At 37.3% G+C, this 24996-nt stretch overlaps 2 protein-coding genes across 2 annotated transcripts; one reads left to right on the forward strand and one right to left on the reverse strand.

Annotated features, from left to right (window-relative positions):
* The first annotated feature begins 1591 nt into the window (after nt 1-1591).
* On the forward strand, nt 1592-9357 carry exosc1 (exosome component 1). The gene is made up of 8 exons (XM_056456415.1): nt 1592-1643; nt 2845-2960; nt 3046-3120; nt 4053-4141; nt 4909-4942; nt 5377-5427; nt 5508-5592; nt 6604-9357. The coding sequence occupies exons 1-8, from the start codon at nt 1616-1618 to the stop codon at nt 6708-6710; spliced, it is 585 nt and encodes a 194-aa protein (XP_056312390.1). The 5' UTR covers nt 1592-1615; the 3' UTR covers nt 6711-9357.
* A 2670-nt stretch (nt 9358-12027) lies between these two features.
* Nucleotides 12028-23706, reverse strand: knop1 (lysine-rich nucleolar protein 1). Its single transcript, XM_056456416.1, has 6 exons — nt 23616-23706; nt 21043-21548; nt 19928-20463; nt 18221-18280; nt 18094-18147; nt 12028-14660 (listed from the first exon to the last, which is right to left on the reverse strand). Exons 2-6 carry the CDS (start codon nt 21428-21430, stop codon nt 14355-14357), a joined length of 1344 nt encoding a protein of 447 aa, XP_056312391.1. The 5' UTR covers nt 21431-21548; nt 23616-23706; the 3' UTR covers nt 12028-14354.
* Nucleotides 23707-24996: the final 1290 nt, after the last annotated feature.

A 24996-nucleotide genomic window follows, 5' to 3' on the forward strand; every position in this document is an offset into this window, starting at 1 on the left:
CAAATGTATGTCTTTCTATAATGATTAAAACTTGATTTTCAATAGTGACTGTCACCGTTATGTAAATAGAAAAAATTATTTAATGTCAACGTTCAAACTGTTTTTATTCAGCTTTAATACACTCACCGGCCACTTTATTAGGTACACCTATCCCACTGCTCATTAACGCAAATTTCTAATCAGCCAATCACATGGCAGCAGCTCAATGCATTTAGGCATGTAAACATAGTAAAGACGATCTGCTGCAGTTCAAACCGAGCATCAGAATGGGGAAGAAAGGGGATTTAAGTGACTTTCAACATGGCATGGTTGTTGGTGCCAAACGAGCTGGTCTGAGTATTTAAGAAACTGCTCATCAACTGGGATTTTCAAGCACAAGGACTAGGGTCCGAAAAAGAAAAAATATCCAGTGAGCGGCAGTTTTGTGGGCTCAAATGCCTTGTTGATGCCAGAGGTCAGAGGAGAATGGCCAGACTGGTTCCAGCTCATAGAAAGGCAACAGTAACTCAAATAAACACTTGTTACAACCCAGGTCTGCAGAAGAGCATCTCTGAACACACAACACATCCAACCTTGAGGCGGATGGGCTACAGCAGCAGAAAACCACACCGGGTGCCACTCCTGTCAGCTAAGAACAGGAAACTGAGGCTACAATTCACACAGGCTCACCAAAACTGGACAACAGTAGATTGGAGAAACATTGCCTGGTCTGATGAGTGTTGATTTCTGCTGCGATATTTGGATGGTAGGTTCAGAATTTGGTGCCAATAACATGAAAGTATGGATCCATCCTGCCTTGTATCAATAATTCAGGCTGGTGGTGGTGTAATAGTGTGGGGGATTTTTTTTTCACACTTTGGGCCCATTAGTACCAATTGAGCATTGTGTCAACGCCACAGCCTACCTGAGTATTGTTGCTGACCATGTCTATCCCTTTATGACCACAGTGTACTCATCTTCTGATGGCTTCCTACAGCAGTATAACACGCCGTGTCATAAAGCGTGAATCATCTCAGACTGGTTTCTTGAACATGACAATGAGTTCACTGCACTCAAATGGCAAGCACAGTCCCCAGATCTCAATCCAATAGAGCACCTTTGGGATGTGGTGAAACGGGAGATTCGCATCATGGATGTGCAGCCGACAAATCTGTGTGATGCTATCATGTCAATATGGAGCAAAATCTCCATGAGGAATATTTCCAGTACCTTGTTGAATCTATGCCACAAAGGATTAAGGCTGTCCTGAAGGCAAAAGGGGGTCCAACTCGGTACTAGTAAGGTGTATCTAATAAAGTGGGGGGACGGGGAAATAAAGTGAGTGTATTCTCTCCAAATAATAATGACGTTTACATTTAGCCTTCTGCCACAATACTCTCGTAATTCTTTTTATCTTTTGGTACATTTGTGTATTAGAAACTAAGATGCACAACGAATATGTACTCATTTGTAGTCATGTTTTATGTATTTAATGTTAATAAAAAATAAAACAAAATGTACTGCCACAACAAATATGGCGGTTTGTTTAACCCACAGATGCTGAAGTGACCAATCAGAGCACGAGCCCCTCTCCGACTAATATCCAATCAAAACGCTCATCTCGCTTCTTGAAAACATGTCGCCCATGAAGCTGTGTGTTCCAGGTGGGTCGCTGTTATTCACATGTTTTTTGGGGATTACTTTTGTGTTTGACGTCTTATTGGTGACAGATCTTGGCTATATTTTGATTCTCTATGAACATAGTGACATTTTATGAACTTTGATGTAAGTTAAGGATAGTTTTATGTCTCGGAGCGTTCACGTGTACTGCTGTAGGGCTGAATCGCCAGCACGCGCGAGTGTTATGACGCTGTAAACATGTATCATGTCTTCGACTTCAGTCAACATGTGTCAATAATGATGCTGGTTTAGCTGATTGCAGGCACACTGTAAGTAATCGCGTTTGTGGAGGTGTTTGTGGGGTTTAAAGACTCGTTTGGCGAGCCCTGCCCACCGCCCGGGGCTGTCATGCATACCTGCCCTCAAACACTCGCTCTTCTGCCTCTACACGAACCACTGACGCCAGCTGCTTTCATCACTTTAGACATTATTTGCTTTAAGAAATCCAGATTTTTGTGATTAATCTATATTTGGACTGAATAATTTCGGATCTTCGTTTAGTTTGGAGTGGAAAGTCTCGTATTCACTTACATATATACTAGCTAGTTGCATATTCACTGTATATACACTTACATACACTAGCTAGTGGTTGTGTGTAATAAAGGTTTTGTTGTAGTTGAAATGTAAACACGATTATTTTTGTTAATCGACTATTTTGTAGTAATGTATTTATTGACTGTAAAATATTTGACATTATTTTCACATATCGACATATTTTAAGTGTATGTACTGTGTATATTGTGTATATGTGTATGTTACAAATTGTATATACATTTTAATATCTATGTTAAAAACTGTTTTGTATAGTTATGTTTCACATGTACATAATAGATGCATATATAATACACATACACACAGACAAATTCTACAGAAGAAAACATATTAAAGGAAATACTTTGAAAATGTCATTGGTCTATTAAACATGATCTGGGAAATACTGTACCTTTATCATTTATTTCTTGGCCAAAATAATCTTTAATAGTTAACAGACCGTATCTCATGTCCTTATCATAAAGTTGCTTTGTTAGAAGTTTTATATAAACATTATTAAGTTACTAGACTAATTTTAACATGTCAGTTTGTGTTAATCATGCTTAATAGACTTTCTATTATGACAGCAGTACTGTACATGATTTATGCATATTTCTGAAGCATACCTCACGTGTGTGTGTGTTTGTCCTGCAGGCGAAAGGCTTTGCAGCACAGAGGACTGTATTCCTGGTACAGGCACGTATCTGCGGCATGGCTACATCTTCGCTTCGCTAGCGGGATACGTGCTGAGGAAGAATGAAGGAGAGGAGGTCAGTTCATGGACATATAATTTCAGTTTAAAAATCCATGTTTATTTATAATCTAATACTATTTTTTTTCTATCTTGATTTCTAGTTGCCGGTGATTTCAGTTGTTAGAGAGACAGAAGCGCAACTTTTGCCTGACATCGGTGCGATCGTCACCTGTAAGGTATATCGGTTTTGATGCATCTTAATCTGTCACCTGTTTCTTTGTTAGCCATTTACAGATTATTACGGAAGTTGAAGAAGCACAATATTTTGGCAATAAGCTCATTTTACAGCTCTCCTAGAGTTAAACAGTTGAGTTTTACCATTTTTTAATCCATTCAGCTGATCTTCAGGTCTGGCTGGAGCACTTTTAGCTTAGCTTAGCATAAATCACTGAATCGGATTAGACCGTTAGCATCTTGTTCTAAAGATAATTTAAAAAACGCTTCTATGATTTTCCCAATTTAAAGCTAGACTCTTCTGCTGTTACATTGTGTAATAAGACTGAAAGAAAATGAAATTTTGGTCATTTTTAGGCTGATTTGGTTATAGGAACTTTACTCTCATTCTGGCGTATATATCAAGGAACTTTCTTGCACCATGGATGCAGCTGGAGCAGTGATATTACGCAGTGCTGTGACCTAGCTGGTGTTGTTTTTAGGTGCTTTTCATTATCATAGCTCCTGCTTTAGCCATTGGTACAGCAGCAAAGTTCCTTGATTATTACGCAAGAATGAAAGTATAGTTCCTATAACCAAATCAGCCTAGAAAGTAGCAACTTTTCATTTTTCTTTGGTTTTAGTACAGGATATAATTATAAAAGAATCAAGCTTTGAATAGGAGAATTATCAAAACACCTTACTCGGATTTGCATGAGATGCTAATGGTCCAATCCGATTCAATGATCTATGCTAAGCTAAGCTAAAAGTGCTTCCGCCAGACCCAAAGATCAACTGAATGGATTCAAAAATGGTAAAACTTATCTGTTTAACTCTCAGAGAGCTGTAAAATGAGCCTTTAAAAAATAAGCGGAGTGTTACGTTAAGGTTTCTACTGAATGTGTTATGTATTAAATGTATATTGAATATGCATGGTTTTCCTCACCCTTTCCAGGTGACGAGTATCAACCCAAGGTTTGCTAAAGTGCACATCTTATATGTGGGGTCGACACCGCTAAAAGACAGGTTTAGAGGCACAATCAGGTACAGATGTTTGCATATCAGTAAATCTGCTATTATAATATACAGTGGTCCCTCCTTAATCGCTGGAGTTACGTTCTAAAAATCTGTGAAGTAGTATTATTATTGTATTACTATCTATTATAGATGTTTTTTATTGTAATACAAATTTATTTTTATCATGTAATATTTTATGTATATCCATTTTGCCACGAAATAGCCAAAAGTTGCTGATGTGGCAATAAATGATAAATAAATAAATTATAGATGTTTTAAGGCCCCCCCCCCCACAACACTCTTTTTCTCAGATATGCATTAGCATTTTCACACTTTACTCTCGTTTAAACATTCTCGTAACTTCTACCATACTTTAGCATGTTCAAATGTTCTACTTTTTGCGCGATGGTTAGCATCTTCCTCTGCCTTTTGCCAGATGCCTTTGACGATGCAAAATGCTTCGTCGACATTGTGGGAAGAAAATTTGCAAACATAGTCACACTGCTAGCGATCAAATATTTATGTAAATTTGGCATGATGAACGCATTCTGTACTGTACAGGTGACACGGCAGGGAGAAGATTGATTGACAGTGGTCTACAGCCAATCAGGACGCAGAACACAATGCACTATAAATAAAGCATGTCAAATTGCATTTAAAAAAATCGGTGAAACCTGCGAGACAGCAAAAAGTAAACCGCTTTATGGCGAGGGACCACTGTATATGAAATTTGTCTTCAATAACTTCTTGTGTAAATATACGAAGTCAGATCTGCTAATGTTTAAATTCTGTAGAAGAGAAGATGTGAGAGCGACTGAGAAGGATAAGGTGAGTTCCTGGAAAATATAAATGTTTTTTTATTTATATTTAAATATAAAGTATTCCTCAATATGAGTAGTCAAAAAAAAAGATATGGGTCAAAGACGAAACATATTCTGGTGTCTGCATTAAATTAAATTTACAAGGAAAAAAAGGGTTTTAAATATTAGCGAAATATTTAGTTTGATTTATTGTTATATTTTTATATCCAGTGGTTTGAAGGATAATGGAAAAGAATTGTTAAAAATATATATTAAGACTATAAAAATGTAATGGTCTTTTTTTTTGATAGAACCTTCTAGATTGTCGGCATAGAAACTGTTGTTACTCATTATACTAGGTCTCCTCTTTAAGTCATGCTAAAAATGTATCATAATCATAATTTTTTTGACCCATATGTATTGCAATGTATTGTGTTTCTGAAAATGTGTTGTTGTTCTCAGGTGGAGACGTACAAAAGCTTCAGGCCTGGTGACATTGTCCTTGCAAAAGTGGTATCCTTTACACTGTATGAGCAGTTTCTCCTGTTGTAGACTCTGTTGTGTTGTTCATGACCCTTGACCTCGGCTGTCAGATCTCTTTGGGTGATGTGCAGTCGAATTACCTGCTGACCACAGCGGAGAACGAGCTGGGTGTCGTCGTGGCTCACAGCGAGGCCGGTGAGAGAGCTGAAATCAAAATCGCAGTGTTTTTGGTTGTTAGCATCAGTGTGTTAGTCTGTGTGCTCCAAAAATATACATTCAGAACATGCAGTTAATTACTTTTCTCAATATGGATCAATGATGTTTTTTAACACTTTGGCTTCACATCAGATTTTCTGATCAGATGTTCTTTAGCAGTGTTTCTCAACCACGTTTCTGGAGGACCACCAACACTACAAGGATGTCTCCTTTGTCCGTCACACCCATTACAGGTCTCTCAGTCTCTGCTAATGAGCTGATGATCTGAATCAGGTGTGTTTGGTGAAGGAGATATGGAAAATGTGCAGGGCTGGTGGTCCTCCAGGAACGCGGTTGAGAAACACTGCTCTATATTATCTGAAGTCATGCCCCCTTCAAAACCAGGGTAAAATCAGTCACTTATTTAATTGTAAACAAGTATTACTGAGTGTTTACGTAAACACTTGTGTATATAAGAAAATAACTGGCATATATATGAAAATAGTAACATTGAGGAATCCTAAAAAGCAGAAACTCATGCATTGCACAAACACACACACACACACACAGCCAGTTCTACACAGTTACAGTTTTCTGGATAAATCATTCAAACAGTGTACATATGCTTTCCATTGAGGCGAATGAGCAGCACACACACACACACACACATGTTAGTTTGCTCTTACCACAAAACATATCAAACCCATATGAAGTTCAAAATGAATACTGCATTTTAAAGAGGAGAAACGTGTAGACAGAAAAAAGATCACTATTATAGGCTGTTGCTGTCATGAAAGAGACTCTTGCAGATCTGTCAAATAAACAGAATGGCTCATTTTTAAAAAGGGGAGGAGCTACTCAATGTCCAGCCCTGTATTTATGTTTAAATTAAATATATGTCGCACGTTGAACAAAGCTATGCATTCCAAGGCACTTAATGGGATGAAATAGTAGAACAGTGTAATAACTGTTGCTCGTACCACTAACATGCTCTGAAATGTGTACCCGCAGGCGCACAGATGGTGCCCGTCAGCTGGTGTGAGATGCAGTGTCCTCGCACACACTCCAAAGAGTTTCGCAAAGTTGCACGGGTACAGCCGGAGTACCTGCAGGCCTGACCACGCCCCTGACCTCACCCACTGGAACACACAGCTTCGAAGACACGCCCATTCGAATATAAAGCTTCAAAGACATGCCTATTGGAATGCACGGCTTCAAAGACACACCCCTGACCACACCCACTGGGGGGGTCCACAGCTTCAAAGAAATGCCCATTGGAATATACAGCAACAGACATGCTTATTAGAATGAACAGCTTCAAAGAAACGACCCAAACCTGACCCACTGGGAAAAAAAATCTCAAAGACGCGCCACTAACCACACCCACAGGAAGATAAATCTTAAAAAGCCACGCCAAGTGGAATGCACAACTTCAAAGACAAGCCCCTTGCCACAGCCAATGGAATGCAAAACGTAAGACACACCCCTGACCACACCTACCCAAACAAAAAACTTCCGACATGGCCCTGACCACACCCACTTCAATGCGCAGCATCAAAGGCATGCCCATTGGAATGCACAGCTTCAAAGATGCCTCTGACCACAGCTAAAAAAAATGCCAATTCAATCCAAAACGTCAAAAACATGCCCCTGACCACACCCACTTCAATGCGCAGCTTTAAAGACACACCCACTGGAACATGCAGCTTCAAGGACACGCCCATTGGAAGACGTAACTTCAAAGACACGACCCTGACCACACCTAGTGGAACATTACACTTCAAAGACATGCTCCTGACCAAACCCACTGGAACAAAACTTCAAAGGAACACCTCTGACCACACCCACTTGAATGCACAGCTTCAAAGACATGCCCCTGTCAACACCCACTGGAACATAAAATGCCAAAGACACGCCCCTGACCACATTCACTTCAATGCGCAGCTTCAAAGACACGCCCCTGACCACACCCACTTGAATGCACGGCTTCCAAGACATGCCCCTCACCACACCCACTGCAACAGAACTTCAAAGACATGCCCATTGAAATATACAGCTTAAAAAATGCCCCTGACCACACCCACTGTAACACAAACCTTCAGACACACCCCTGACCACACCCACTGCAACACAAAACTTTATAGACCTGTCCATTGGAATATAAAGCTTTAAAGACATGCCCCTGACCACACCCTCCGGAACATAAAACATCAAAGACGCACCCCTGTCCACACCCACTTGAATGCACTGCTTCAAAGACATGCCCCTGACCACACCCACTGGATCATAGAATGTCAAAGACACACCCCTAACCGCACACACTTGAATGCACAGCTTCAAAAACATGCCCCTGACCACACCCACTGGATTGTAAAATGTCAGACACACCCCTGACCACACCCACTTGAATGCACAGCTTCAAAGACATGCCCCTGACCACACCCACTGGATCATAACATATCAGACACACCCCTGACCACACCCACTTGAATGCACAGCTTCAAAGACATGCCCCTGACCACACCCACTTGAATGCACAGCTTCAAAGACATACCCCTGACCACACCCACTGGATCATAAAATGTTAGACACACCCCTGACCACACCCACTTGAATGCACAGCTTCAAAGACATGCCCCCTAACCACACCCACTGCAACAGAACTTCAAAGACATGCCCATTGAAATATACAGCTTAAAAAATGCCCCTGACCACACCCATTGATTTACAAAACTTCAGACACCCCTGACCACACCCACTTGAAGGCACATTCAAAAGACACACCCCTGACCACACCCACTTGAATGCACATATTCAAAAGACACACCCCTGACCACACCCATTGGAATTCAAGGTGTAAATCTGGATCTTCCCGTCACATTCCACGCTGCCCATGAATGCACACTACACACAGTCAGAGCATCACATGACCACGATCTGAATGTAGTCGCATTACTAAGCAGTATTCAGATGCTCTGACACGCCTGAGACTGTAAGATCACACACTTTCAATGCCATTACAAGCTCGGAAACAATGTCATGTACACAGACCCCCTGAGGGAACGTTCAAGAGCTTTGAGTTCGAACAAAATGAGAGTGAATCCTTGAGAAAGCTTGCTACCAGGTCACATTTCATCACACACATCTAAAATGATTAGCATGGAGCCAGTTTGCATTGTGATCGTTTCAGTAAAGCATCTACAGTATATAACCTTAAATTCTCAGCACTGTAATGCACCACAAAGGGTTGCTTTTGCAGTCATATATATATTATTCTCACTGATGAATGATATAGTTGAAGTACTACATGCTTGTAGGTATACAGTAAGCACTAGTACTAAATTACAGGAGAATTGGGTTATAAAATGTGCTTGAAAATATCATTAAATATGCAAATGAGTGAAATATGACATACCGACAAGCTTTCGTGAGATTGACTCGTGTATTATAGTCTGCATTTGATAAAGATGTACGTAAACGGAGCTTAAGAAGCCAACTGGTAGACTTTTGTGCAGTTTTTGTCACGGGATTTGAAGTGTATAGAGCAATAACATCCGGCGGCGCAGTTTTCTAACTCTTTAAAGCACATGATCCGCACAAATAGTCACTTAAGAGATGAATTTGTTTACCTCTTGCTGCTTTTATTCAGAACTTTTGGAAATATGTCTTACGTTGATATCTTTTCCTCATTCTGTCCTTGTGTCTGTAACTGTTTTGAGAGGTCATGTGTTTACGAGAGTAAAAATAAAGTGTTTATTAACGCAAGTTTTGTTTGTGTGTTCTTAAAGGAGACCTATTGTGGCCCTTTAACTCTTTGAAACTGATCCTTTTAGGATGTGTCGTTTTGGCGACTGTCGCTTTAAATGCAAATGAGATTGTGCTCTTTTTAAAAGAGGGCGGAGCTACAGATGCCTGTGTGTCTGCATAGTGGCACATTCAAAAACAAAACTAACTTTGTATGCTAATAAGGGAGAGATGGTCACTAGTGGGTGGGGCTTTCCCCTTCTGCTGACACATACAATGGTTGAATGTCAATCAAAGTGTGATTATAAATAATAAAATTAATCACTTTTTACTATTAGAAGCTGCTTATATTCGCACACTGCTGCCATAAAACTGCTTGAATCCCTTATGTAAGTGATTTTTGCATAATAGGTCCCCTTTAACTAATGTTAACGAATAAATTTGGGTTTTAATAGTGCAGCAGTGTAGCCGCCTTTCCACTGCACACGACATTCGTATACAACTGTCGGAGTACGCCCCCTTGTGGCAGCCGCACGGAATTTTGTGTTGTGCTCCATGGGAGAGAAGATGGATTCTCGCGGTGTCCGAAATAAAGGAGGGCCAAAAGCAAGAGCCTTTATTCTCCGTGCGTTCACCATCATTGAATCAATGAATACTAGAAACTCAATGATAGCTAAAACTTTCGGAGGGAATATGGAGACAACATTAAAATATATTTTACTACTCATTTATGAATAGAAATATTTTTTTAATAAAGACTTTCTTTCTTAATAAAAAAAAAAAGGTATTTTTCATCTTGTGCGCTTGGACAACACTGGAATTCACCTTATTCTCCGCGTACGAGCGGGCGCAGCCATTTGAATCATTTTGGCTTGAGACTTCCGGTCTCATTCGCTTCCATTCAATTTTAGACGTTAAAAACAGCTTGTTTTGCTGCTTGATGCTGCAAAGTGATATTTTCTTATTATATTATTCTACTTTGTCTGTATTGTCATGCAAACACTTGTTTGTAGAGTAAGTAGTTTGACTGTTTTCTGCCGTTTATTATTCCTATTCATTTCTCCCATAGACAGCTGAATCGGAAGTTCTAAAACAATCGCAAAAATGAGCGCACTTCCGCATTGAAGAATAAGGTCAATACATCACATCGGGTCAAATACGGTCTAGTCGTATGAGTTCAAATACTTTTACGGATCCGAATTTTCCGCATACAGAGATGATCGGTACTCCACGCAGCTCGTGGACTACTCTTCATTGAAAATGAATGACTTTCAGTCTGTCGCTTGTCATGTGCAATGGAAAGGCGGCTTTAGTGTTAAATGATGATTAATAAATGCTTCACAAGTTTTGTTCATTATTAGGTCATGTTAGTTAATACATTAAAGGGCACATAGTTTACCTCTTTTTTTATGATGTAATATTAATATTATGGTTCTTCTGAGTGTGCCAGTTTAGGTTCAGTTTAAAACACAATTCAGATTTTTTTATTTTAATATGTTAAAAAGTGTCATGTTGGGGGCGTGTCCACAGCTCGCTGATTTAGGGGTGTGTTGCTTCACATTTAAATTAGTTTCGGCTTCCCGCCCAACGTAACAAGGGGGCGGAGCCATGAGCTCACCCACTCTGTGTTTGTAACAGAGTCTGACAGGCAGACGGAGAGGAGTGAGAGGATCACCATTCAGTCGTACATGTACGACTCTGACACAGACCAAGCAGAGAGTACAAAATCATTTGTGTCTTTGTACAGTTTTACAGCCAACTGTGTGCTAGTTTCAAGTGCCGAGCTTGAACACAGAAACTAATAACCACGCACACTGAATTAACTTTGACTGAGGCACCGGATGCCCCGCTCGAAGCTGCGACACGGCACACCAGACACTCTCTGTGGCGCGGCAGAAACATGAAGTGTCCCGAATCGTCCCCCCACGCATTTTAGAATTCTAAACATAGGTTTCTATCAGGGTACACACAACAGCGCTTCAAGTCGGCAGCGGTCCGCGGCGCCCAGCCGTCGACTTGAAGTGCTGTTGTGTGTACCCTGATAGAAACCTATGTTTAGAATTCTAAAACGCATGGCGTTGCATCAGGTACAGCAGCACCTAGTTAAGATCACAGGGAGCTTCTGGGATCGCGAGAAATGCAAACGGCTGAAGTATAAGGTAGACTCAATGAGAAGTACACATGTTTGCAAACTGACCTAAAGATACAACCAATAATTCTGATTAGAGCGATAATGTGGAGAATATTGATCTTGTGTTGAGCTCAATGAGCCCTACATCTAAAAATAGAGCTAGCGTGTTCCTTTAGTGATATCGCTTCGACTCACGCTGAAAATGGCGGACGTGAATCAACAAACTGAGGATATGATGACGCGCCTGTCAATCAATATTGGTGGGTGGGGGGACCGCTCTCCTACGTAAAGTTGCGGTCGGTCTGAAAACAGCTCCAATTGGTCCACCGGTTTTATGTTGTTAAATTGAAAAAAAAAAGCACTGGGTGTGCTTATATCACCCCAATATGACGGTCTATACACCATACATGCACAAATGTCTGTCCAAACAGCTTGAAAAGTAGATTTTTTACCATAGGTGCCCTTTAACTAATAAAACCTTATTGTAAAGTCTGAGCAAATTATAATCTCGACTAGCAAAACATTCAATTAATACAACAATTACAGGTATAACCCACATAGACTCTTAATTCAGTGTCTTTATTCAGCCTGTTCAGTTTCGTAGCCTCCTCTTTTGTTTCATTTGGAAAATTCATGAATAATTGAAACATTTCAGACATTTTCTGTACAACATCCCTGAGGAAAACAAAACCCCAAAAAATGATACTGATTCAGATTCCTCAAAAATATACACCAGTATTTCAAAAACCCATTTAAGCATTAAAAAGAAACTGATCTCCTTAAAATCTACTTTTTTTGTCAACTTTTGTTGCCTTTTTGGCGCTTAACAGATGTGCCCTAAAAGGGATAGTTCACCCAAAAATCTAACTGTGCCATTTACTCTCTCTGAAGTGGTTATAAACCTTTCTTTCTTCTGCTGAAAACACAAAAGAAGACATTTTAATACAGGCTCTTGATGGCGTCATTATTTTTAGCTTTTATCATGATATACAGTACTATCACAATATTGACCTTAAATACAAAAAAATGGGTTACTATAGCATGTATAATAACCCAACAATATTTAGTGTATTGATGTATGTTCAGAGTAAACAAATGTTTCAATTGTAAAAGCATTATAAAGCACCACAGGTAACACTTCATGATAAACTCTCAGTAGTTAATATTAGATAATGGATTAAAATCAACTGAAATGTATTAGTTTAGTTATTAACTGCATTTAATAAAGTGTTTACAACTTGTAATCAGATTACAACTTTGATTTTAATGCGTTATAAAGCATTAAAATCAGCTCATTCATTCATTTTCTTTTAGCTTATTTACTTTATTTGCCACAGTAGAATGAACCACCAACATATCCAGCATCTGTTTTACGCAGATGCCCTTCCAGCTGCAACCCAGTACTGGGAAACATCCATACACATTCACACACACTACAGCCAATTTAGTTTATCCAGTTCCCCTATAGCGCATGTGTTTGGACTGTGGGGAAAACTGGAGCACCCAGAGGAAACCCACAGCAACACGGGCAGAACATGCAAACTCCACACAGAAATGCCAACTAGCCTAGCTGGGACTCGAACCAGCAACCGTCTTGCTGTGAGGCGACAGTGCTAACCACTGAGCCGCTGTCGGCCTTAACATCAGCTAATATTAATAAAGTTTTTATAGTTTCCATCAGTTTAGTTCAACTTACTTGTTTACTATTGGAGCCGGATTATGGTGTTAATCTACAACAGCCCTATAAACGGTCACAGAATTTTATATAACTGTTTTTTCAGGGTTTTTCACCTTTAAATTGGATAGGACAGTGGAGGTTACAGACAGCAAAGTATTGGGAGCAGAAAAAGGGGAAGGGTCGGCAAAGGACCTCAAGACAAGAGTGGAACTTAGATGTTGGCACACTTAAACACTAGGTTATTGGCACCGACCAATCAGTTACCAAAGTTTAAATCAATGTCAGCTTGTATTAGGCCAGATTAACATGCGGATATATTCATGTTTAAACTATTAAGCTAATTAACCAATTAAATCTCCAATAGGCATGGGATGATAACTGTTTTCAAGGTATACTGCGGTTTGGAAAAGTCAAGGTTTTAAAGCAATCAAAATTTTTTGCAGAACCGTTCCTATGGTATGTGCACGATTTTTTTATTGACTTTTTTTTTTTTTTAGGACAACAGTAGCGCCAGCAGAAAATATATCTAAAGATGCCGTTTTTAATTGTAAAAAAATATCTGTTTGTGAAACTAATGAAGACAGCAGAAGTCAAACATTCATTTGAATTAACCAGCCTGACATGTTTACTGCTCCAAAATATTATAAATGTTTCATAATATAAAATATATTGTGTTTAAAAAGAGGAAAAAGGTTGTTTTTTACCCAGACAGTTAAAAATATATATTTTAGAGCAGTAATCACAAAACAGTGATATTTTTATCCAAGGTTATCATACTGTCAGAATCTTACACCGGCCAACGCCTAATCTCAAAGCGTAAAGAACACCACTGCACAATCTGAATATTCCTACAAAACACTCTAAAAGTTTAAATAATTAATACTTATTCACAGTATTTTATATTAATATTGTTCATATTCATTATCATAATATATTGACTTATTAAAATATTATCATATGTCTATTTTGAAGAAAGCTGAAAACCTGTAACCATTGACTTCTATAGTAGGAAAAACAAATGGAAGTCAAAGGTTACAGATTCCAACATTCTTCAAAATATCTTCATTTGTGTCCAACAGAAGAAAGACACTCATAAAGGTTTGAACCAAGTTAAAGACGAGCAAATGATGACAGAATTTGTATTTTTGGGTGAACTCTCCCTTTAAATGAGTCCTTAAAAATAATTTGGGTTTGTGAATAATTTATTATTCAGTCATCAAATCGTATGGAGTTTCGTGCATTAGTATCAATCGCAAACTTCTTATTGGATGGCGCACTGAAGCCCAACCCGGCTCCTTTATTCCTGAAGTCCATGTGGCGGTTTTGTGCGCGCTCAAACTCTCCCAGAAGGCCTTGCTGTAACGTCTGCTGTCCTTCTTTGCCCATGGCCATGTTGAGGCGGCCGGCGGACTCGACCCCTGTCTGAGTGCTCTTCTTAAAGCCTCCCATCAAGCGCAGGAACTTGGCTTGTCTGTCCGAGCTGTCGAAGTTTGCCGTTCCCCACTGGCCAAAAGCCTTCAAACAGCGATTAGATTAGATTAACACTCATTCAGTCACATTAAAGGGATAGTTTAGCCCCAAAATGACAATTTGCAGTTACTTTGTTCACCATCAGGTTATACAAGATGTACTATTGAGTACACTCAAAAAAAATTATTCATGCCTGTAATTCAAATAAAGCAAACTATTTAAATAAACTTTGTTTAAAACGTATAAAATTATGGAAGGTAAATCCTGCCAATTTTAAATAAATCAAATAAACATTTGAAATGAAAATGAAAATCAGATTAACAATTTCATTTTAAAACACTGTTCGCAAAATATCTGCCAAAATTGAAATCGAAATGAAATTATTTAATTTTCATTTTCACTTTGACAACACATCGTCCCTGTCAAATTGATTATTAAAATAAAGTTTCCAATTTAAGATTTAATTTTCACTGCATTTCGGCGTCAAGACTGCTAATATTAAAACGAAAAGCCAAACTGAAAAATAAAATGCAAACACAATTTTTACAAAGCATGTTATTAATGTTCACGCTATAATAGTCACAAAATTCTAATTAAAATGTAAATTTAAGCTTTCCTTTTATTGACACTTTTTCATTTCAGTTTTCATTTACGATTTCATTTTCAACATCAACCAGTATGCAAAGCCTATGGTAATTAGTGGGAGGGGCGTATTTAAGTGACGTCGAGTGTTTCCACAGCTCGAGGGGAGAAGCCGCAAAGCCGGGTTTTGACAGCGAGAGTTACTAACGTTACTGTTACGTTTATTAAAAGGAATAAAATGGAAAAAACGGTAAGCCAGCTTTTAAGAGAAGCAGCTGCTGCATTGGAACAGCAGGAGGAACGACGGACACAGGAAACACAACCGTCAAATATTCGTCCCACAGCAGTCCCTCAGGAGTCGCGGGCTTCTTCAGCGGCAAGAGAAACTGTATCACTGTAATCTGAAACTGTAATCACAGCGCCCCCTCTGTTCAAAACATGTATCGCGATTCATTTAACCGGTTTGAAACGTCACATAATTTAATACATTTTCAATCGGCTCACGGTGAATCGTTACATTACCACACAAGACCGAATACAGTATACTATACGAATTCATCACATGGCCTAACATTACCGTATTTACGCTGTACAGTTTCTCTTGCCGCTGAAGAAGCCCGCGACTCCTGAGGGACTGCTGTGGGACGAATATTTGACGGATATTTGATCAAATAAGTATTATTGTTACGAATTATACTGTCTAAACAGGAATTTACTGGACTCGAAACAAACCTGATCAAATTATATAAACTATACCGAATTTGTTGCATTAAAGAGCGACATTTTGCAGTAAAGAGTATAAAATGTATTTAATTCATTCATGTAAACTGAACATAAAGGAGTTTAAACTAGCCAAGTTTAAGCTTAAACTAATGTTAATTTTTACATTGAATTTAAGTGATTGAATTGGATGGAAAATTGACATCTAAATGAATTACATAAAGTTTAACCTTTGCAGTTACATTTTTTTAGCTGAACTTGTGGTGTTTGGTGTAATGCTAGTCAATAGCTGTGTTTCCATCCATCTATTGTTATGCTCATTTTAGATTATCACATTAAAAAAAATGCTTAATGGAAATGGCAAGAGTATAAATTTTAAAGAATGTACATAAAATAATGTATGCGCATAACTGAGTAGGATAAACTTTTATTCGATAAGAAAGAATGCGCACAATGGACATAGCAACACATTTACTGAATAAATTACAGTATGCACATTAAGAAAAGTCATGTCATTTTGTTATAAGAGATCAAGTGATGATAAAAATTGGTGTTTTGGACAGTATTAAGTGACAAACCAGCGTTCCCAGCTCATTGTAAAACATCTGAAATGTTGCTTTGCTCATTTCCAAAATCAAAATTCAGTATTGTTATTACTCCCTCAAGAACTGTCTTGAGCATCTGTCTGCGCTCTTAAAGAGCTTCTCGCGCCTCCAAAAGCCACAGCATGTTCATTACATTTCATCTTCTGAGGTGCAACTCATTTACTATATCAGAAAAAGGCCCACAGTGGCAAATTGTGGACTGATTTGTAGTTTATTTGTCACATTGTTAAGCTCATTTTCTCATTTTTGTATTGGATTTTGGCGTCAGTCTATCAGGAAGTAACGATTTTGTACTTTTTCACTCATTTAACAGAATCGCTGCTTTATTCGCGATATTCCAATGAATAATTTGCATCTTTGGCTGAAAATATGGGTGGAAACATTACAAATAAACACATACATACAAGCACAAATCAAGGACAAAATAGAAGAAAAATGAGCCAACCAACGTGACAAATAGACTACAAGTTAGTCTACAATTTGAACTAATAAACCATCATTAAAGTCAACTTGAATATATATATATAGACCTCCCATCCTGCAAAAACTAAACTAACATCTTTTCCATGTTAAAAGAAGTTTTTGTCCATAGAAATGCTTTTTATTTCCGGTGACAGATCAATAGCATACACTACTATAAACAATGATCACCACAGGTAAACCTCGTGCTTTATTCAGTGCTAAATGCTCCCAATGTGAGTTTAAATACCATTTTACATGACATTTGCTGCCATACTACTGATTGCAGCAGCCTCAGATCTTTCATAAAATAACTAGCAGACAGTTTGAGAATGAAAGTCTGAACTGTGACTCAACATCAGCCACTCAGTAGCCTATTAATAATGTTAAAGAGGTTTATTATGTGTTAATTAGATTATAATCCTTAACCAAAACGGACCAAAAGTTCGCTTTGCTGAGCTGTTTCAAACTTGCTAAATTGAACTTTGTTATTATTCCCCTTTTTACAAGATGTAAAATAAGTCTCTGATGTCCCTAGAGTGTTTCAGCTCAAAATCCCACACAAATAATGTTTAATAACTCTCTGAAACTGACCCTTATAGGCTTTGATCCTAATTGTGCTGTTTTGGTGACTGTCGCTTTAAATTCAAATGAGATTGTGCTCTTTTCAAAAGAGGGCGGAGCTACAAATGCCTGTGTGTCAGCATTGTGGCAGATTCAAAAACAAGACTAGCATCCTATGCTAATGAGGGAGAGATGGTCACTAGTGGGTGGGGCTTTCCCCCTCTGATGACGCATACAAAGAGAGAATGTCAATCAAAGTGTTTCTGCAGACGGTTTTTATCAAATGTGACTATAAAATAATATTATTAATACATTTTTATCATTAAAAGTTGGTTATTTTCACACACTGCTGCCACACAACTGTTCTTACACTCCTTTTAAAAAGTGATTTTTGCATAATAAGCTCCGCTTTAATGTTTAACTGAAGAAAAAAATGTCACCTTTATTTTAAATGACCTGAGGGTGACTAAATGAACAGGAAATGTTCATTTTTGGGTGAACTCTTCCTTTAAGACCACAATATACTCAAAGCAAATGTGTAAACTGACCGGTTTAGGTTGCGACTCTTGGTCTATTTCCTTCTGAAGAGCGAGACGACGAGCCTGTGGAGTAAAAGAGTCCTGTCATTGCATGTCTTGTTTCTGTAAAATAATCATCATTTATCTGGTGCTTTACCTGGTCAATAGAAATCTCGTCCTGGTTGCCAGGTTTGGCAGAAAGAAACACAACATCATTCTGAGCACAGAGACAAAAAACACAGCAAAATAAACATGTGGTACATTTTTAACGTCAAACAAACTACTAGTGAATACTGACACACTTTACAATAAGCTTCCATTAATTAAAGTAAATCTAAGTGCAGAATAAAGTCAGACAGGTTTAACAGCAGCTGAAGGGTTTATTCTATGAAAGCAACTGCTTGGATGTACTTTATCCCGCTTATTACAGGCGAAGAATTGCACACAAATACTGTTCTGAGCTGTAATAGTTTATTAACTCTTTAATTAATTAAGCCCAAAGCTGAAAGAAATGAAAATGGAGCATACACTAAGTGAAGTTTCACAAATTAATTTCGAGAGGAGCACGTGATATGATTGACCACAGCTGATCCTCATTGCTAATCATTAGCTAGCCTATCAGATCATTCTAAAACTACTATAAATATCCTGCCTAAACTTCATTCCTTATCTTCGTTTTTGGAAACCCCCCCCCATCCTTCCCTTCTCGCTCCTCCTCTTTCATGATCGGGCAACACAGTGGCTCAGTGGTTAGCACTGCTGCCTCGCAGTAAGAAGGCCACAGGTTCAAGTTCTAATTGAGCCAGTCGGCACTCCCTGCGTGGAGTTTGCATGTTCTGTGTTTGCGTGGGTTTTCTCCGGGTCCTCCGGTTTCCTCCCACAGTCTAAAAACATGTACATAAGTGAATCGTGATACAGTCACAAGCACTTAACTAATACATAGCAAGGGGGGGCATTCGAGAAACTCCTGATCTCGTATCCCTCCTAATGCTCACTGACCAGGCGGGAACCTTGGGCTCATCTATCTCCGAGCTCATGGTTCTCTCCCGGGACAGCATGCCAAACCTGCTATCATAGTCGAGCATTATCTAAGTGTGAACTCTTGAACCTACATATTATTCAGTCACAAGATGGCACCAAACAGTCAAAATCAGCAGCCAATAGCCCTTCGCTGTAAAAATAAAATTCTTGCACTGCATATTTTTATATTTGAATCAAATTAACTTTTCTTGTCATCTAAACAAAAATAAAAATAATAAATAAAAATATTACGTTAGTTTACGTTAAGTTTGTTTAGCTAAAAAAATTAGTTAAAACCTGATTAACTTATTAAATAAAGTAAAGTATTTTAAGCATTTGTTGTCATGACTTTCTATCATATCATTTTTACATCGTATATATGGTATTTACAAAGCTTAGAATCCCTTTTTTGCTAATTCATTTAGACAACCTTAAACATGTCACAATAAAAAAATAGATACAGAAAAACAATATTCAAAATAATGCATATTTTATATAAGAAACTTATTTAAACTTAATTTACGCCTCACATACAAAAAAATTTATCACATTCAGCAGCTTGTTAAATAATGCCAAAAGGTTTTCTGTTGAATAACTCTTCGATTTTGCACTGTATAAAGGTTAAAATATTGAATTATAAAGAACTAAAAATGACTGAAACTACATGCACATAAAAATATTATTAAAACCTGAATTTAATTGGAATAAAATCTGAAAATGACACTAATAATGTGACGAACTCAAATATCGACATTGACACTCAAATTAATCATCATCACAGTGATGTCACACTCTCAAGGGCCAATCAGACGCCTCGCTTTCTCTCCATCAGAAGAAAACTCACCGCTCTGCTTGCGGTTTTCCTGAAGTATTCCTCAGGATCTGCTTTAAGAATTTTATTTGTATTTTTCCCTGTGCTCTTGTTATTGTTGTCTGTCCTCTCCGGTTTCTCCTCAACATCACCAGCCTCTGTCTTGCCTTTATTTTTCTTCTTCTTCTTCTTCATCTTTTTATCCGATGAGTTATCTCCATTGGCATGAGGAAGACTCTCTCTGTCTAGTTTCTTCTTCTTTTTCTTTTTTTTCTCAGGCTTTTCATTAGAGCTGATGTTTTCCGGCTCTTCTTCTTCTACAGACTTTTTCTTCTTCTTTTTCTTCACCTTTTGCTCAACCTCTACACATTCATTTGCTTCTTTCTTCCTTTTCTTTTTCTTAATCACTCCATCCTCCACATCTGCGTTTAGTTCTTGTTTTTTGATGTCCTCCTCTAGTTTTCTCTTCTTTTTCTTCTTTTTGTTGTTTACAGTCTCCACAGCTACTGCTAAATCAAAGTCTTCTTCTTCTTTCACCTCAGTCTCCCTTTTCTTCTTCTTTTTTATACCTTTCACAAGACATAGGTGATATTTATTAATTCAATATAAAGTGATAATAAAAAGCCACAACAATCCACTTCAAAATACTGTGAATAATTATTTAATATTTAAACTTCTGGAGTGTTTTTTAAAGAATATTCAGATTGTTGTATTAGTGATTGTTCATCACATAACCAAATGTTATGGTACACATAACCATAACAGGCACTAAGATCAAAAATAATAACTGTTTTATTAATTTTATATTACGTAAACATTGTTGGTTTTTTTTTTTTACTAAATTTAGCAAATTAAAAAATGTGTCTATTTTTTACTGTCGATTTTAATGCACTAACCAGTGTTCACTAATGAGACTTCATTGTAAAATGTTCTGTACTGTAATTTATAATTGCAAATTTTATTTGTTTGTTTGTTCATTTGTTAAACATTTGTTTATTTTGTCCCATTACACCTTCCATTACAAGTATTTTTTTGGTTATTATACCGATAAAAGTCATCTTTATTTTGCAGTTAGGTGAATATCTTGATAAAATACAGTGATAAAAGCTTCAATATTTAAACTGAAAACAGAAACTAAATAAGCTTACCTTCCACTCCCTCGTCTTTTTTTACTTTCTTCTTCTTCTTCTTCTTGGACACTAAATGATCTTCCTCTTGGATCTGTTCCTCCTCCTTTATCTTCTTTTTCTTCCTCTTAGTCTTTTCAGGAGCGTCAGTATTATTAGTGTCTATTTGTTCTGTTTTTACAGTCGTCTGAACGGATGCGTCGCAACTCTCCACCGCAGGATTGTTTGTATCCAACTCTTCTTTTAATTTCTTCTTCTTTTTCTTCTTCTTCTCGTTTACATTGAGCGGCTCCTGTTTGATAGCAGTCTGGACGGAAACATCATGACACTTTATAGCATCTGTGTTTTCTTCTTCTTCTTCCTTCACCCTTATTTTCTTCTTCTCTTTAGTCAACCTACCGACTGCCATGTTCTTCTGAATTAAATTAAATTAAACTGTCAATCAAAAGCAATCTGACGATCTTGTCATTGTCCTTTTTGCTTTTATCATCCTTTTCATTGGTTTTCTTTAATCATTTCTTCACCATCTGAAAAACACAGAAGTGCATTGTTATTTCTAAAAGATAAGTTAATACAAAATAAGCTGGTTTAAGGGCATTTTGGACTTTTTTTAAACACACATATGCATTTGGATCCAAATAGGAGACATCGTATTTGCTCAAATTAATTTCAGAAAACCTTTTATACACAAATAAAAGCACAATAAAGGCAGGTAAACAGACTCCTTTATAATCTCAAGTAAGCTTTATATGAACAATGTCAAATTATGGGTTACATTGGCACCTACTGTCAATACCTACTGACTGTAACAGATATATTATTTGTAAAAATGAACAACATACAATTTCAGATCAGAAATTATAACAATAAGTGATCATATTTATATTTAATTACTTTTTTTTAAAGATTTATTTTTGGCTTTTTTGCCTTTATTAGATCGGACAGTATTGAGACAGGAAGCAAAGTTGGAGAGAGAGAGAGAGAGAATGGGGGGGTATGGTAGGGAAATGTCCTCGAGCCGGGATTCGAACTCGGGATACCCTGACGTGCTACTGCACCATATGTCGGTGCGCTAACCACTAGGCTATCGCATCGACATATTAAATTACATTTTAAGTGGTTAAAAACGTCTTGCAAGCAAATTTTAGAGTTAGAAAAAGCATTAAAATAGTTTTAAAACACAACCAATGTTTATCTTATCCTATCTGTTTATCGGCTATATAAACCATCGTTACACCGAACTACATTTTGGTTGCTACCTTTTGTTTATCTTACTAAAATAAGTTACAATAAATAAACATATACAGGTCAGGTTCTAATGTAGGTAAATACATTTATTCTTCTTAATGCTTAAACATATGTTCGTCTTTGTCTAGTTTGACATTTTATCAAAACAATATAACACACATTCACATGTAACTTGGCTTTTAAATGGTATTCTTTCAGTCAAACGTGTATGTTTTTTTTACCTACTTATTTATTATCAAATTAATTTAATAATACCTTTTATACACATAAAAGCACAATAAATGCAGGTAAATAGACTCCTTTATCATTTAAAATAAGCTTAATATAAACAAAATGGCAATTTATGGGTTAAACTGATGCCTATTGTCAATATCTTTTGACTGTAACAGATATATTATTTGTAAAAATACACAACATATGATTTTAGATTAGTACTAAAACAATGCTTATTGTCCTAATGCTTAAACATACGATCGTTTTTCTCTCATTTGACATTTTATCAAAACAATATTGTTCAAACAACCTGGGTTGATAAAACACACATTTACATGTAACATTACATACACACGCGCTTCACTGCAGCGGGTTTATATTTGGCATTTAAATCATATTAAGTCAAATGTGATTGTTTTATTACCTACTTATTTTTTATAATCAAATTAAACTCATAATACCTTTTATATGCATATAAGCACAATAAATGCATGTTAATAGACTCCTTTAACATTTAAAATAAGCTTTATATAAACAAAATGACAAATTATGGGTTAAACTGATACCTATTGTCAAAATCTTTTGACTGTAACAGATATATTATTTGTAAAAATACACAACATACGGTTTTAGATTAGTACTAAAACAATAACATAAGTGGTGGTCATATGATATTTAATCACATTTCTAAGTGTTTAAAAAAGTCTAGCAGGGAAATTTGCTAAACCTAATGTTAGAACAAGCATTAAAATAGGTTTTAAAACACAACCAATGTTTATTTTTGGCTATATAAACCATCGTTACACCGAATTATATTTTGGTTACTATCTTTTGTTTATCGTACTAAAATGTACACGGTAAACAAACGGCAAATAAACATATATAGGTCATTTAGTAGTGTAGGTAAATGCATTTATTCTTCTTAATGCTTAAACATATTTTCGTCTTTGTCTCATTTGACATTTTGTCAAAACAATATTGTTCAAACAAATTGGGTTGATGAAACACACATTTACATGTAACTTAACACATGCATAAGTAACGTTACATACACACGCTCTTCACTATAGCGGGTTTATATTTGGCGTTTAAAACGTATTATTTGAGTTATTTATGTGTGTTTTACTACTTACTTATTTGCCACACGTGGAAAAGCTTTCCTTTAGTCTTGAATCCGGAAGAAATCGCTCGTCTACTTCCTTGGTAACGTCTCCAAGCGCCCTTGTCAACAGTTATTCACTCAACATGTCCGCTAGCGTCAGTGTGCGCATGTGCGTGACGCCGTAAACAAAACACCGACAAGAGATGCTTTGAAAACACTGTAGGAATGTTTATTATAATTTATTTCAAATATAGACATCAAATATAGGGAAAATACCACAGTTCTGTGCAATAGATCTGAACATCACGAGCAAAGTAAAGAGCCTTGTACGACCCTGTTGAGAGTGTCTCATTTTGTGAGTTCGCAGCACCGTCACATTCATTTCACCAAACAAACACACAGTATTGCCTTACAAGATACCAAACACGGCAGAACATTTATAAATGTTTACCATCGACTGCATCATGAAGACTGACAATCAAGCGTGCAAAGTTTGGAAAAATAACATCGAACGTGATATCAAAACAAATGAGTTATTTAAAAAAGAGAGAAAGGTTTAAAAACAGGATACTGATTTAACAATAGAATACAAAACATTTTAAATAAATTAAATATGTTTTAATCAATTTAAAAGAGTTTTGATTGGATATTTAAAGTGGAATGCAGGGAGAAGATTTGCTAAGGCAAGAAAAATAACGAAGTAATCCCTCTCACACGATCAATCCTTTAAAGTCAACACGAAACCAAAGCCAACCCTGCTGAAAAAAAGCAGTTTAAACCAGCCTATGCAGATTGGCTGGTTTTAGATGGGTTTTGGCCATTCCAGGCTGGTTTTCAGCCATTTCCAGCCTGGTTTTAGCTGGTCAGGCTGGGCGATGAGCCAGCTGAGCCAAAACCAGCTTGTTTTAGTTGGTTTAGACTGGTCATTTTCCAGACCAGGCTGGTAATGGCTGGAAACCAGCCTGGAAATGGACAAACCCCTCTAAAACCAGGCTGGTAGACCAGCTAAAGCCAACCAACCAGCTTAGGCTGGTTTAAGCTGTTTTTTCAGCAGGGAACTTTAAACAGATTTCTGCTTACATTTGGAATAATTAATGAGTTTATGTTCTCAGCTGGGGTGACACGGTGGCTCAGTGGTTAGCGCTGTTGCCTCACAACGTCACTGGTTCGAGGCCTGGTGTTCTGTCGATACCTTTTTCTGTCCTACTTTGTCAGATTGTCCTACCTCCCATTCAAAATGTAGGTAGCACATTTTGATGACACAATATGGTACCCATCAGACCAGTGTAAATTTTACTGTGATATGAGGCTGTAATATCGCCCTAAGCCACCTAGTTCCTAACCCCGACCTCACATCCATTCAAATACAGTGTTGGTAGCATAATCTGATGGGTAGGATAAAATGTCAGGAC

This window comes from Danio aesculapii, chromosome 1, assembly GCF_903798145.1.
Source record: "Danio aesculapii chromosome 1, fDanAes4.1, whole genome shotgun sequence".
In the NCBI taxonomy this organism is placed as follows: Eukaryota; Metazoa; Chordata; class Actinopteri; order Cypriniformes; family Danionidae; genus Danio; species Danio aesculapii.

What these genes read in the sequence shown, in the direction of transcription:
- exosc1 (XM_056456415.1), top strand. Translation starts at nt 1,616, where the DNA reads ATGTCGCCCATGAAGCTGTGTGTTCCAG. An exon ending in GTGCGATCGTCACCTGTAAG is followed by an intron (nt 3,121 to 4,052) that starts GTATATCGGTTT and finishes CACCCTTTCCAG; the next exon opens with GTGACGAGTATCAACCCAAG. An exon ending in AGGTTTAGAGGCACAATCAG is followed by an intron (nt 4,142 to 4,908) that starts GTACAGATGTTT and finishes TAAATTCTGTAG; the next exon opens with AAGAGAAGATGTGAGAGCGA.
- knop1 (XM_056456416.1), bottom strand. Translation starts at nt 21,430, where the DNA reads ATGGCAGTCGGTAGGTTGACTAAAGAGAAGAAGAAAATAAGGGTGAAG. An exon ending in AAAAGACGAGGGAGTGGAAG is followed by an intron (nt 20,464 to 21,042) that starts GTAAGCTTATTT and finishes GTCTTGTGAAAG; the next exon opens with GTATAAAAAAGAAGAAGAAA. An exon ending in AAGAGTCGCAACCTAAACCG is followed by an intron (nt 14,661 to 18,093) that starts GTCAGTTTACAC and finishes CGCTGTTTGAAG; the next exon opens with GCTTTTGGCCAGTGGGGAAC.